Source organism: Heterocephalus glaber, unplaced genomic scaffold, assembly GCF_053883595.1.
Source record: "Heterocephalus glaber isolate CG9 unplaced genomic scaffold, H.glaber_assembly_v1.0 deba00001666, whole genome shotgun sequence".
Taxonomy (NCBI): Eukaryota; Metazoa; Chordata; class Mammalia; order Rodentia; family Bathyergidae; genus Heterocephalus; species Heterocephalus glaber.
In genome coordinates, this window is record NW_028258406.1 from 13,508,381 (window position 1) to 13,524,066 (window position 15,686).

General features: G+C 35.3%; 1 protein-coding gene across 24 annotated transcripts in view; it reads right to left on the bottom strand.

Annotated features, from left to right (window-relative positions):
- The window catches only part of Enox1 (ecto-NOX disulfide-thiol exchanger 1), a 571,647-nt gene that overhangs the window by 267,035 nt on the left and 288,926 nt on the right, over nt 1-15,686 (bottom strand). For 23 of the 24 annotated variants that reach the window (XM_087197407.1, XM_087197408.1, XM_087197410.1 and 20 more), the window contains one exon: nt 13,051-13,191. Coding sequence is in view for 15 of the 24 variants with exons in the window: in XM_021257898.2 (XP_021113557.1) it covers nt 13,051-13,115 (65 nt within the window). In the remaining 9 variants the exon portion in view is untranslated. Of the gene's footprint in view, nt 1-13,050; nt 13,192-15,439; nt 15,459-15,686 lie in introns of those variants that run through there. The other variant, XM_087197397.1, reaches the window with a different exon arrangement.

The window sequence follows — 15,686 nt, forward strand, 5'->3', positions numbered from 1 at the left end:
AATATTAAGAGAACATCTGAAATTTAGGATTTGTCTAAGTTCCTAACACTTACCAGGTTTGTTTTCTGCCTATAATTATTAATCTAATTTTATCTTCTCAACACTTTTGGGGAAAATGTATTATCTTTAAAGTGTGCATAGCTGTTTCTGTATAAAAGAATCCAAATTCAAGTTTCAATTTACTCAAAATGAAGTTGCTGATCTTATCTGAATTAAAAACCACACTTATCTTTTTCACTCTTATCCATTCCTTTTCAAATTGTATGATATTTTCTCAAATTTTATTTGAAAAACTTATAACCCATTATCATAACCAGACTTTTTTCTGCTAAGCTATTGGTGGTCTAATTATTACTTTAAATATGGATCCTGAAATTAAAAAGAAAAAGTAGAAGTATGACAGCAGGCTTATTGTTAGATACCTTTCCTCTAGTGATGTTGGCTAGCATTGAAACCCAGTGGCTCCACTCCAGCTCCTGAGAGACTCAGACCATAGGGGAAGGAAGAGGTAGGTGAGGAAAGTTATAAGTCTGGTGGCAATTTGAGCTAAGTCCCAATGCAACAACTGGGAGGAAGACAGGTGGATAGTACAGCTATTTGGTGTTCTAAATCCACCAGAAACAGAATTTACCATTTGTTGGAATTCTATTACATTTATTAGTAAGCATGATGAATAAGAAACCAAAAGGCATCAGCAGATCTATCATTATGATAGTTATTGATAAGTATCATAAATTTAGTGTTAAGAAAATAGTATTGAGAATTTTAAATTGGGAATATCAATAACCCCAGAACAAATTCTATTTAAAAGCATGTGGGAGCTAAGAGTAAAAACCATTTCCCTGCTGATTCCACACATCTACACAAGCCTAAGAAGCATGGTGACAGCCAGCAGAGTAGCAACAGGGAACAAGTGTCAGAATGTCTGACAGAAGCTGTATTTTCTGAAGACTTATACTCAGTTACAAAAATCTACTGAAAACCAAACTTGGCACAAATCTTAGCTTAGCAGAATTTCATCAAATATAATAAAAGTAAAGACTAAGGAGGTAGAGGGGGAGCCCTACAAGTTTAACTTTCAAAAAAGACCAGGAACATTGCTAAAGCAGACCAAAGGAAGTTCTCAATACTTATTAATGCTTTTATATAGAAAATTACGTTTGGAAAGTAGTAAGATCATTTACACTCTAATAATTTCCAGTCTCTTGAAGGAAATTAATAATTGAACCTAGGAAAGGCTTTGTCCATTCTAGAATTGCTTTTTTACTCTTGAATATTTTAAGTTGTGCTTTTTAGTAACGGCAATTTGCTCAGCCCACAATCATACACAAAAATACAACTGACCAAGGGGGAGGTAGTTTTATTCTCTTAATGTGGCAAAACTAGAACAGAATTTAAAAATTGCCTAAGCTCTAGGATGCACAACTCTTAAAATTTTAATGCTGAGGATACTTTATTTCCATGCTCTAAATAAGCACTTTAATTTCAGTCTCTCAGGAAGTGATACTCTCAGTTAACTCTGACCTTCTTTTTGTTTTAGACCTTGGTTTTCAGTCATGGGAGATCTAAATACCAAAGCCAGTGTTCCAATAGATAAAAGATAGTAAGAATTGTAAAATATCTCGGAGCCAAATGACTATATAAATTCTAAAAATACTTACTAGTTTGTTTATTCATTTGATTGTTCCAAAATCTTTATCATATGCTATTCCAAATGCTTCATAAACAACTCCAAAATCTACCAAAAATACAAATATAGTATATGTGAGGCGTTTTTTTGGAGGGGGGCTAGGGATTGAACGAAGGGGCTTATATATGCTAGGCAAGCACTCTACTAATAAGTTGACACCCTCAGCCCTTTTTATTTCTTTTATTTTGAGAGAGCATCTTGCTAAGTACCCCAGGCTGGCCTCAAACTTGTGATCTTCCTGTTTCAGTCTCCCAAGTAGCTGAGGTTACAGCCATATACCATTGGTTCCACTTGAAAATTTTTGATAGTTCCCATTTTGTGAAGGTACCAGACACTAAGCAAACATTTATGTAGAAATAGGCCTGAAGTATTTTTAAAAACCAAACTTTTAAAAAATAATGCACCTTTTGTAATATTATTATGAAATAAAAGACAAATGGAAAATTTTTTCTAGGTATAACAGAAGAGAAAAAGCCTATAAAAGAGCTCACCTGCTAAATAATGGAGTGTAAAAGAATGTGGAAATGTACTTCAAAAAAGTATCTCCTTGCCGGGGATTTAGCTCAGTGGTTTCGCTGCCTGCTGCACAAATGCAAGGACTGGAGTTCGATCCCCAGTACCAAAACAAAAAAAATAAAACAAAAAATGTATCTCCTAGGGATATCACTTGAACAACAGAAATGCAGGAATGGAAATAATCCTCCTTCCTTCTTTTACTCTCTCTAGTTTCTCTTTGCTTTATTTTCTTTGTCATTGTTCACTCTTCAGAAAAACTTATAGTTAATTGAGAAGGAACTGATAAAGCCATGTTAGAAATTGTTTGTAAAAAAGTCAATAACAAATGGCAGAGGCACATCTAGCAGAAGCAACAAAATAAAACAGAAACCTTGTTGACAAGAGAGAAATAAAAGATTCTGTAGCAAAATATAAAGAACAGGTGAAGTTCTCCAAGTGCCTATTCTCTGGTTGGTGGGATATAGCAGTATCCCATCATAAAGTCACACTAGACGAGAAGGGAACAGGTAGGTAGCTGTCCAGAAAGAGTAAAAGAGTGGTAAATGTTCAGTTTTTAGGTGGATAGCTGGGCACGGCGGCACATGCCTGTAATCCCAGCACTTGGGAGGCTTAGGTAGGAAGATCACCTGGAGTTCAAGGCCAACCTGGGCTACACAGGGAGAACTTATCGCCAAAAACAAAAAATAGCCTAGAAAATGACAAACTGTGGTAACTATTAATCTACCACCTTTTTTGACCGCATGAACCAGACTTGTGGTTATATATCAAAATCTAGAACCAACCAGATATATATTTGCAGTAAATAAGCCCTTTAATAAAGCAAATTTGCCCTCTGGGGAGATTTAGAAGGATTTGGGGTGGGTGGAGAAATAACAAATGTTAGCAGAGTTGTGGGGAAAAAGGAACCCTTCTCCACTGCTGGTGGGAGTGTAGACTGGGGCAACCACTATGGAAATCAGTATAGAGATACCTCTAAAATCTAGGATTAGAGGTCCCATTTGACCCAGCTATTCCTCTGCTGGGTATCTTCTCAAAAGAATTAAAAGTATCATACCACTGTGATATATGCACACACATGTTTATAGCAGCAGAGCTTGTGATAGCTAAACCTTGGGAACAGCCCAATTGCCCATCAACTGGTGAGTGAATAAAGAAGATGTGTTATTTTTTTTAATAAATTGGAGTACTACTCAGCCATAAAGAGTGAGGAACTAGAGACATTTACAGCTAAATGGATGCACACTGAGGCCATACATTTAAGTGAAATAAATAGGACACATATGTGTAAATACCAAATAGTTTCTCTGGTGTGAGAAACTGAAAGTGTAAATGAGCATCAAGATATAAAGAAAAGAAGGGAATGGAATCAATATGAGACAATAAAAAAATGGAAACAAAGTCTTTCTAAATAGGGAGGGATGGAGGGGTTGAAGGGAGGGCAGGGGAAGGGGGAAAATAAGAACCAAGAGAGATTATGTAAAGGTACAAATTTCCAATGATGAATGTTATTATATTGTATACCTAAATGTACCAATAAAATAAAATTTTAAAAAACAGATATATAATAGATAATGCGAAATAAGAAGAAAAGGTCCAAAGGGGAAGGGGAAGTTGGAGGAGTAGGGGAAAGGAAAGAAAGGAAAGGAATAAATAAGAGAAAAGGAAAAAATGGAAACAAAGTCTTTATAAATATGGAGGGGTGAAAGGGTTGAAGGGAGGGCAGGCGAATGGGGAAAAAAATAAGAACCAAGATATATCATGTAAAGGTACAAATTCCCCATGATGAATGTCATCATACTGTATACCTAAAATGTACCAATAAACTTAATGAATTAAAAGGAAGAAACAAAAGCCAAAAAACAAAAATAAACAAAAAACTAAAAAGTGGACATACAGGACTTCATTTGTGGAAAACTAACAACTAACTTATGAGTAAACCATATATCCATATATTAATGAAAATAATTCTAAGAGGACAATGTGGAGAAAAACCAAATTGCAAAGGTATATATTCAGTATAATCCCATCTATACAAACTTTAAAATAATGTTCCATGTACATATAAGTAGATACAGATATATTAATAATGAATATATATAATGGAAAAACATAAAATTTTACTACTTCAGGGGAAGGAAAAGTAGGAAGGATGGTGATTTTTTTTAACTTTAAAATTTTGAGATCTAAAGCCAATATGGTAGTTCCAAAAGATTTTTAAATATGGGATTAGATGGATACATATGCTTTATGTTTTCTGTAAGTTTAAATTACTTTATAATAAAAGTTAATGTTTTTTTAATTTTGTTGTACAAAAAAGAAAGTTGTAGAGATTTAGACAATTAGAGGGAACCACTGCTGTTAGTCTAATTTTCTGACTTCTGAGTGGGAATGTACAAGGCTGATTATTTTCCATCTTTAGAAAGAGGGACAATGGTGAGTTAATGTAGAAGAAAAGCTGTCTGTGATATAAGAAGTCCGTGCCACGTTTGGCAAATGGATGGTCATTTCCAGATGGAAGTGGATTATTTGAACATAATTATATCGCATTCTCTTGCTTTAAAAGTGCTTCAACTCATGCACTAATCATGTAGGTTATGCTTTTTCTTATAGAGTGTAAACGTAGGGTTTAAGTGACACAGTTAGTGGGTGACATATTTTCATTGCTTATTGAAATGTATGATTAGAATCTGGGTTTTAGAATAATAATTTGCACATTTACAAGTGTTGATTAGCTGTGCAAGACCACAACCAATTTTTCTCTTAAGTCCCTCTAAAAGACTTCCTTTTCTTTCAAAATTGCCATTAAGCATTTTCTATTTTTTTTGTTTTGTTTTGTTTGAGACAAGTTCTCACAATGTAATTCAGTCTGGCCTTGAACTCCCTTTGTAGCCCAGACTGGCCTGGAACTCATGGTGATTCTCCTGCCTCAACCTCCCAAGTACTGGGATTATAGGTGTACAACACCACACCTGCCTTTTTTTTTTCTTTTTAACATTTTCTAATATAATCCTAATGAACTTATTTGTGGCATTCTGGGTGGATCCAGCAGGAAAGGAACCCAACAACATTTTATTAGCTTTGGATTATGTATATTTCTTAGAATCAATAGAAGAAGCTATAAAGTATTTTTTAAATCATAGTGGAAATAAGCCTGAGAGACTTCCCTAGGGAGGCAAGAGTCCTTTAGATATTGTTAGCAGAGTGGGGTAATGCATCACAGATACAAGTGGTGTTACATAGCACAAGTTTCTCTGAAAAAACAGGCTGTCTGCATGAGGATTAGATATACACCACCACCCTCAATAAGAGGGCATATTGATCTATAATTTTCAATATTACATTCTTGTATTTTTATTATATGCTATTTTTCAACTAGTAGAGGAATGTGTTCTCATAAAGCTAATATTTATTCTTTCATGTTTATGGAGCTCATAGTGCATTTCAGGAAATGAGAAACTTTGAGAAGTCAAATATAACTTCATGTCCTATGCACAAAAGAAGACAGGATAGGAAAATCACTGTTTTTATAAATCTGATTCAGGAACTAAGTCACAAAGCATTAAATAATTAAATAACACAGGATAATAGGAAGTCTTTGAATATTATTTTTCTCCCTTAAACAAATGAAACCTTTTTATAGATGATAAATCTTATCATCTGGGATTCCTTGTTTTACTAGAAAGCAAAGAGTATGTTCCTTTAATTTAGTTCTCATTTTCATCTTTGTACTCACTGTGCGTATTCAGGGCAAGCTAAGGCAGATACTCAGTGTAACCTCACTATAATAAGTGAGATGCCTCAACTTGGAACTGTACCCTTAAGTCATGAATTCTACTCATTCAATTGTTAGGTAACAGCTGTAGTATGTAGTCCAATGATTTCTTACATTAAACTTACAGAAAACATAATGCAATTTTTTTTCCCTTGGAGAGGCTTTTACCTGAATATGGACCGAAGGCAGAGGCATCATAGCGTAGGGGACTGGTAAGGGAAGGCTGCTGCTTAATAAAGCTTTTGTGGAGGAAATTCTTAAAGGTCTACAGTTTCTCTGTCTTCTCTTCTTAATTTATGTCTATATTTGAGCCCTTGGAAGAAGCAGGATAAGGAGGCATTGTCCAGTCATTTTCTCTTACTGTATGTGACACTAAAGCTTAATTGTCAATTTCATTGAATTACAAGACACCTGAAGAGTTGATTGCATCAAGGGGGCACTATATTCACTGGTGGACTAATCCACTGATGTTCATAGCTGAATGTGCTGTTAGGAGGTAGAACTCTATTGGAGGCAGGTCACTAAAGAAATGCCTTCAAAGAGTATCTCTATAGCTCGCGCTCCTTCCCTGTATTTTGTTTCTGGCTACCATGAGATATGCAGCTTTCCCCTGCCAACTCCCTCCACCATGATGTCACTGCCTTGAAGCCAGATGAACATGAACTAAATCCTCTGAAACCATGATCCAAATTAACCTCTCCTGGGCCGGGGATTTAGCTCAGTGGTTCCGGTGCCTGCCTCGCAAGTGAAAGGTCCCGAGTTCGATCCCCAGTACCAAAAAAAACAACACACACACAAATTAATCTCTTCTCTTTTAAGTTGTGTGTATCAAATACATATTTTCTCCCAACATTTAGAAACCTAATCAATACACTCTGCAAGTGTGAATAATGAAAAGGAGCCCAGAAACTAGGAAGTGAAGAAAACAGAAACATGGGTGGAGGAGAGCAGGTGAGTGAGGCAAAGAATATTGGGACTGAAGCGAGAGGGAGGTTCAGCTGGTATTAAAGTCTCTTGAAGCTCCCAAGTTGAGTTTTGAATTTCTAAGGAACCCTGTGCCTTGGAATAAACAGTTGAAATTAGGGTACATAGTCAAAAGCAAGTGAAAAAACATAACTTCTTTCTTACCCTTTTCTCTGTCTTCCCTCAGATTTCATATTTTCTACCATTTCTGCTCCTAATAACTGATTTGCCACTTTGTCACATCAATCTTTATCCATATTCTTGTATCAAACAAAAGTGATTTCTGATAAACACCAAACAAGAACTTCTGGTTTTCCTAAAGAACATCCACATAGTCCTATTCAAAATACCAATAGTGCATCAATTAAGAAATACCAATAAATAATTTTTAATGTTCTATTGCACCATCTAAACCCTCAAAGTTATGTGAAATGTGGGAAACTTAAAAGTCATAGAAAAGAACTATGAAGATAAGTAAACATTTGAATTATACATTTCATAGCAAAAGTTTTTACAAATGGGTTTATCTCTCCAAAAATGAAAAAAAGATGAATAGAAAATTGAGTCTATGATGATGTAGAGGGATTTTGATAAAAAATTCTCTGTCTATGGGAGAAGAAATAAATTAATATGATATGAGATCAGAAAACACCTAGGCTTTCTTAGAAAATAAATAAAATCAAAAATGAAAGAGAGGATATTACTGATACTACAGAAACAGAAATGATTTGAAGAGACTACAACATTTAGTTACCAACAAATTGGATAACGTAGGTGAAATGGAAAAAGTCCTGGAAATATACAACCTACCAAGACTAAATCTAGAAGATAAAGGCTTAACAGACTCATAACTTGTAAAAGGATTGAATTAGTAATCAACAAATGAAAAACTTTAGATCAGAGAACTGAACTTGACAATTGCACCAACCATTTAAAGAAGAATTAACTACAATCCGTCTCAAACTTAAAAAAAAAACTGAAGGTGACTTCCAAACTCACTATATGAGGTCAGCACAATACTGATGCCAAAGCTAGGTAAAAAGACAACAAGAAAACTACAAGTCAATATCTCTCATGAATATAGCTGCAACCCCCCCCCCAAATCCTCAACAATGCTAGCAGATCAAATTCAACTGCTCAGTAACAGGATTACATACCATGACCAAGTTGAATTTATCCTAGGAAATCAAGGATAAGTAACACACAGAAACTATTCAATGAGACACACAATATTAACAGGAAAAAGAATAAAAATCAGATGACCTTCTCAATAAATGTTGAAAGATATTTGACAAAACAACATTTCATGATTGTAAAAGTCAGCAAATAAGGCCTAGAAGGAAATTACTACAATACATAACAAAAGCTATATGTAAAAAGCCAACTCAGTGGTGAAAATCTAAAACATTTTAAGATCAGAAACAAGGCAAGGATGCTGTTCTTGCCACTTCAGTCAACATAATACTAGTCATAACAATCAGCAGCAAAATATCATCAAAATCAGAAAGGAAGAAGTAAGATTATCTCTGTTCGCTAATGGTATTATCTCATATGTTGTGAACTCTAAGAGATCCTTATACTAATAATAACTGTTAAAACTAGCAAACTCAGAAAAATTGCAGGACTGAAAATCAACACCAAAAATACTTGTATCTCTGTATAGTAAAAATGTACCATCCAAAAAGGAAATTAATAAAACAGTCTTATTTAACACAGCATAAAAAGTAAAACAGGAATAAATTTAATCAAAAAAAGCAAAATACATGTACACTGAAAACCACAAATCAGTGCTGAAAAAAAATCAATGGAAAGATATCTCATGGTTATGGCTTCCAAGACTTATTACTGCAAAAAATATCAACACTAACCAAAGAGATCACAGAAGCAATGCAATTTTATATGAGAAACACAAAGTATAAATAATTTTTCACAACAAAATAAAAAATAATAAGAAACAAGAGAGAGATCTTTTGTGAATGGGAAGGGGATCTAAAGGTAGGGGCAGAGAAAGGGGAATAAATAAGAATTAAGATATGTTAAATACATGTATCTAGCACCTATGATGAATTACGAATGTAAATATTATGTACTACAAACACATAATAAAAATTGGAAAAACTAAATTAAATTAAAAATCCAGTTTCTTACTCCTACTATTGTTATATTTCAAGTATTCAAAATACACATATGGCTAATGGTTCCCATTTTGGGAAAAAAAGACATTTTTTCCTACAGAAATAAAAACTATCCTAAAATTCAGATTGAACTACAAAGGATTTTAGATAAACAAAACATCTTGAGAAACAAGAACTACACTGGAGGCCTTATACTTCTTGATGTCAAAACATCACAATGGCAATTTTATATGAGAAACAGAAAGTATAAATAATTTTAAAAAATAAAATAAAAGATAGACAATAGAAAATAGAGAGAGATCTTTTGCAAATGGGAAGGGGATCCAGAGGTGGGGGCAGGGAGAAGGGAGGGGAAGGGGAATAAAAAGAATTAGATATATTAAATACATGTATCTCCCCAGATGATGAACGTAAACATTCAACATGGTACTAACATAGAGGTCAGACTTATAGATCAAAGGAAGACAACAGAGGGTCCAAAAATAAACCCATGTGTATTTAATGGAATAATCTTTGACAAGGATATCAAGACTGCAAAATAAGTTAAGCATAGTCTCTTCAACACAATGTTTTGGAAAATTTGATATTCACATGCAAAGGAATAAATGGACCCTAATTTTATAACATACCCTAAAAGCAGCCCCAAATTGATTAAAGACTTAAAACACCTGAAACAACAAAATTGTTTGGAAAACACATGCATAAAGCCTCACATTGCTGATTTTTGATATGATTTCTTCCATATGACACAAGTAATAAAAGCAAGAGTAGGCAAGTAGGATTACATCAAACTAAAAAGCTTCTGTAACCAAACAAAGCAATCAACAGCACATAAAGGTAACTTACAGCATGGGAGAAAATATTTGTTCAGAATACATCTGATCAGGGTGTGATATTGTAAACATTAAGAAACTCTTACAAGTCAGTAACAAAAAACATATAATTCAAAAGGGGACAGATTTCATCCAATAGGGCAAGGGTCAAAGGGAGCAAGGAGAGGAGTGAGGAGGAGGAGGAGAAGGGGAAGTGAGAGGAATAAAGATGTGCCATGTGCAAGATCCTAATAACTCCAATCAGTGTAAACATTACATGCCATAACATAAGCTAAGACAAATAACATAAATAAGTACAAAAATAGTGATAGGGGAACCAGAGGAGGGGGAAGAGGGGAAGAGGATTAGGGAAAAAAAGGTGGAACATGTACATGTAACCACTCCCCAAGATGACTGTAAACTGCATGAATTGCAAATATGTACTAATAAAATAAAATAAAACTTTTAAAAATTCAAAAATGGACAAGGACATTGTACTCTATTAGTCAGGTTTCCCACTGCTGGACAAAATATTTGCCACACCTTAAAAGAGGAAAGGTTTAATTTAACTCATACTTTCAGGAGATTCCAGTCCACGGTTAGCAGGCTTCAAGGCAAAACCATCGCGGAAGGGCATAGTGGAACTAAACTAATAGTTCATGGCAGTCAGAAAGCAGACCAAGAGAACAGTGCCAGAGAGAAATGGGCAAGGACAGTACCCAAGCCCGTGCCTTCATGACCTAAACAGACATACATAGGAGCCTGTTCTATTAATCTGCTGGGCATTTCTTAACTCAATGAAGTTGAAATATCTGGATTAACAGTCACAGACTTGAATAAACATTTCTCCCAAGAAAGCTTACAAAAAGACAACAGATACATAAAATGATGCTCAACATCATTAATCATCAAGGAAATGCAAATGAGCTATCAGTTTATATCTGTGAGGTTGGTAATTAGAGAGATGGAGATGAAGATGGAGATGAAGAGGAAGAGGTAGAAGCAGAGCCAGAGGGAGAGAGAGAGAGGGAGAGAAAGAGGGAAGGAGGGAGGAAAAGAGGGAGGGAGGAGGGGGAGAGGGAGAAAGAAAGAGTGTATTGGTAGGAACATGGAGTAATTGGAATATTTGTACCTCTAGTGGTGAGAATACAAAATTGGACAGCTACTATAAAAAACATTATGGAGATTCTTCTAAAAATAAAAAATACAATTATCATAAAATCCAGCAATCCTACTTCTGGGTATCCATCCAAAAACTTGACAGGGTTTTTGCAGAGAGATTTGCACACCATGTTCATTACAACATTGTTAACAGAAGTCTAGATTCACATCCATAATCTAAAAGTCCATCAGCAGATGAATAAAGAAAATGTAAACTATCCCTAGAAAGGAATATTCTTCAGATTTACAAAAGAAGAAAATCTTGCCATATGTGAAAACATGGATGAACTAGGATCATTTTGCTAAGTGAAACAAGCTTGTCACAGAAAGACAAATACTGAATGACTCCACTCATATGAAATACCTAAAATTGTCAAACTTATAGATCAAGAAAGTAGAATAGCAGTTGTATGGAGATAGAAGGGGGAATATGGTAGTTGCTATTCAATAGGTATAGTTTTAGTCAAACAAGATGAAAAAAGTAGTAAGGATTTGCTGTGCTACAGTGTGTATGTAGTTAACTATGCACTTAAAATTTTGATAAAGGGTAGATTTTATGTTTTATGGGGTTTTTCCCACAATGAAAAAGAAAAAAATGACTCTAGATCCCTGGGTGAATATTTTAAAACAAATAGATTCTAGGGCTGGGGATTTAGCTCAGCGGTTTCACTGCCTGCTGCGCAAGCGCAAGGACCCGAGTTCAATCCCTGGTACCAAAAACAAACAAACAAACAAACAAAACCCAACTAGACTCTTATGGGTTTCAAGTTCAAGTAAAAGCTTATTTGTATTCAAGGGAAGAGCATTTAGGTTAACTTCTCAAGTCTTTCCCAATGCTTCTGTTTCCATGGTTACAGTTATTAGATCTAACACACTGTACATCCAACCAAATTGACAGACTGGAGGGTGGAAAATGGAGGCACAACTTTCTATCTGTCCAGTCTCTCAGGAAATACTGTCTGTCTCACTCTTCAATGTGAGCTAATCATGAGGCCCAATAAGAAAGGGTGCAGTGGGAAAACTCGAATTTAGCCCAGTACTACAGTAAAATCTGCTTTGATTTCTCAGTAGAAATAAAAGAAATAAAGAAAGTAAAACACAGTAAAGGACTATTAAGGAAGAAAACATCTGTCACCTTGGACAGAATAAAAGTCCCACCAAATGAAGTAAACGCCTTTGGGAAAAAGACATGTCATGCTAGCAAGTACTGTTGTTATTTCTTTCTTGCTCTTCATTTAGTTTCCATCCACTCAATGCACAAGACCTTACCCTATATCCTATTTTCTTACCCAGCAATGGAAGATGCATGAACTGAATTTAGCCTTTGGTTAGGACTTTATCAGAAAATGACTTCAAAATAAAAGTGTTTTACTTGGTACTATCTCAATGGCAAACACATACTTCCAAATGAAAGGCTTGATCTACTAGCAAGCATTTTCCTTGAGAAGGCAACAATATTGTTAGTTTTCAAACTGTTGACAGGCATGGGCATGCGTGCACGCACACACACACGCACACACACACACACACACACACACACACACCTCTAAACAAGTCCCGTTCTGTCTGTTTTGAAACATAAGGTGAGTACCTCCTAGTAGAACTAAATGAAAACTTTGTTTAGTGAGATTTTACAATTTGAAAAGGGTCAGTAATGCCAGTTGATATTGAGAAATGCAGTTTTGATTTTCAATGTTTTAAAATATAATGTATTTTGTGAACCTAGAAATAAAATGTGTTTTAAGCCAATGGGATGGAATATAGTTAATTGCTAACATCCTTGTAACATTCCACAGAGTGCACAATAATAAGTATGAGAAGTAGCATGGCATATTTCTTTTAATTTATAATCATCTCTCAATGAAATCAAAGGAGTTTAATTTATGCATTTTCTAGTTGCAGAGTTCTTAATAAAATGGAGTATTACTATTATTATGCATTTTAAAGAATTTTTAAAATCAATAATATATTCAGTAAAAAAAATGAAAAAATAACACAAACCTTAAAGCAGTCAGCAGATCAGAAGAAAAGTATATTCTTTGGGAACGTGGTTGAAGCAAACTCATTAAAGTTTTTTAAATGAAAGCTGCTCACAAAAGAAGTCCCATGGAAGACAGTATGCCTTTGACATGCCAGACGCTTCTAGAAACAAAGAAAAGCACACCATTAGGGTATGTTCAAAGTACCATTACTGCCAGTCCCAGCCTAGAATTGTTAGCCTGTTGTTAATATTTGTTAATTATGTGCTCCAAATCTTTCTGTTTATAACTACAAGGTGAGGCATTAATCTTTCACCATTGTATTTAGAAACGACTAATGGCCAGAATTGTTTAGCAACTAAGCAAATGTCTATATTTCCCCTTACATATCCAGGCTGTGACAGAAGACCTGGGACAGCATAGGAGCACAGAGAAGCAAGGCTGTCTCCTGAGAACCTGCAGGTATGAGGTTTTGTACCAGGGGCTCCAGACAAATGGGCTCTTTGACCCAAACAACAGCCCTGCAGCCAGACAGTCCTGGCTCCATTTCACAGATAAGAAAAAATTTTGTACGGATAGTTGCCTCAGGCTTAGAAGCTGTGTCCTCTAACACTCAAAACCCTTAGGGCTAACTCTGTCACTCATTTCATTCCATGTCCTATGTGATTTAGAAGAATATTTAACAAACAGAATTGACAAGAGGACAAATAACACCACAATTTACTAAGTTAATTCAAACATTACTAAATTAACTGTGAAATTGTCTTTTCTAATTTACTTTTATACTAAATATTGCCTTAGGCCCACAGAAATATTGACACCCAGCTTTAAGCAATATATTTTTTCCTCCATTCTTCCTTAGGTAAAAAGAGCAAGGCTCTTGGAAACCAGTGGCTTTCTGGTGTGACGGTGCTGGTTTGTGTGCTTGCCTACATCAAGGACAGCAACTTCTCATCTTCCTCTGGCCTCTCCACATGACTCAGAGCTCTTTCACTGTCCCAGGGAAAGAATATTTGGTTTTTCTAATGCAATTAGGAACAGAACCCACATCCTCTGTGGATATCCCGGAGAATATGGCTGCATTTCTATGTCTTGGAACTTTTAGCTCATTTCCACACTGCACCTAGAAGTGCCTCAGAAAGGCTAGAAAATAATGGAACCTGGAAGGTAACACATAATTTTTCAAATTTTGCTTTTTTATTTTTAGCAGCTGAAGCTTAAGTCATAAATAAAGAAGCTGGGAGGGCGTGATTGATAGTATTTTTCAAGTTCTGTGGAACTGGAAGCCTGGGATGGTGACTTGGTTAAAAAAAAAAAAAGAACAGTGACAGAGCTAGTTCACCTTTGCATGAAAGAAGGAAGAACAGCTTAATAAACAATGCAGGGGGAAGCCCTGGAACAGACTCTACCCTAAGTAATAGGGATGCAAAATAAATAGAAACCCTTCCTAAAATGTTCTAAACTAGCATTCTTTGTTCTACCTACCACTTACATACAAAGTTTAAGGTTCTACACCCAAACCAGCAGTTTTAGGGCCAGGGATTCAGCTCAGTGGTGCCACCGCCTGCTCCGCAAGCACAAGGACCAGAGTTCAATCCCCGGTACCAAAAAAACAAAAAACAAAAAACCAGCAGTTTTATTGGTCAAAAAATCCCAATGCTAATTTTAAGTATTTATTCAGCCACTTTTCATTGGACATTTGAGTCAGTCAATAATCAGAAAATTCCAGGAACACTGAAATAACCAAGACAGTCTTTCTTTTCAGGTAATTTACTGTCTCATAGAGAGATACAGCTAGAATGTCAACCAAAAGAGGGTGGTGCTAATGAGACTAAGGATGAGGCAGCATTCCTGCTTCTCACTTCCTAGCCATATGACCTTAGTCATTGTATTCAAATTCTCTCATCTCTGCTTTCTCATCTGTATATTTCCCTAGATGATGTTTTCAAAATTGAGTAAGACCACCTATATAAAGCATTTGGTGCACTGAGAGGGATATAACAAGATCTCATTGGATGTATGAGTGACATCTGCAAGGAAAAAGTACTTTGAGGATCATGAGGAGTTGGAATTCTCTCTGTTGGGGAATCAAGAAAGGTTCAGTGAGGAAAGTAGCATTTAAGAGAAACTATCAACAAACATGATAATGCTTTTACATTGTAGAAATCCTCTGATAACTGAAAAGCCAGAAAATTGAGTAGTTTATAATTTTAAAAAAGTAGGTCCATGAAATTACATACTATTTTCCAGGACTTAGTGTAAAAGTAGATAACAACACAGCCTGAGAATGACACAAAGGAGAAAAACTATATACTGCTACTAAGAAAGGTACAATATCCCATAGGATCCTGTTCTATTCTACAGTAATCCAAAATGACACCATGGCTTTCAATGGAACTTGGCAAGCTTACCATTTTTAAATTTAGCCTCAAGTTTAAATCACTGGGTGGGTTTATGACTCAAATCTTCAGTGTGACCTTTACTGGGAATTGTTCAAGAAAACATGTCTGTCACTGTAGAGAGAAACCATGTACCCTTTTACTTTGGAAAATATAATAAAAGATGTATTGTTACAAGCATAGAGTGACAAAATGGTTGTGGCTATGGGTCTTTAGAAGCAATAAAAAAAAGACTTATTTTGTATCATTTGTTTAGAAA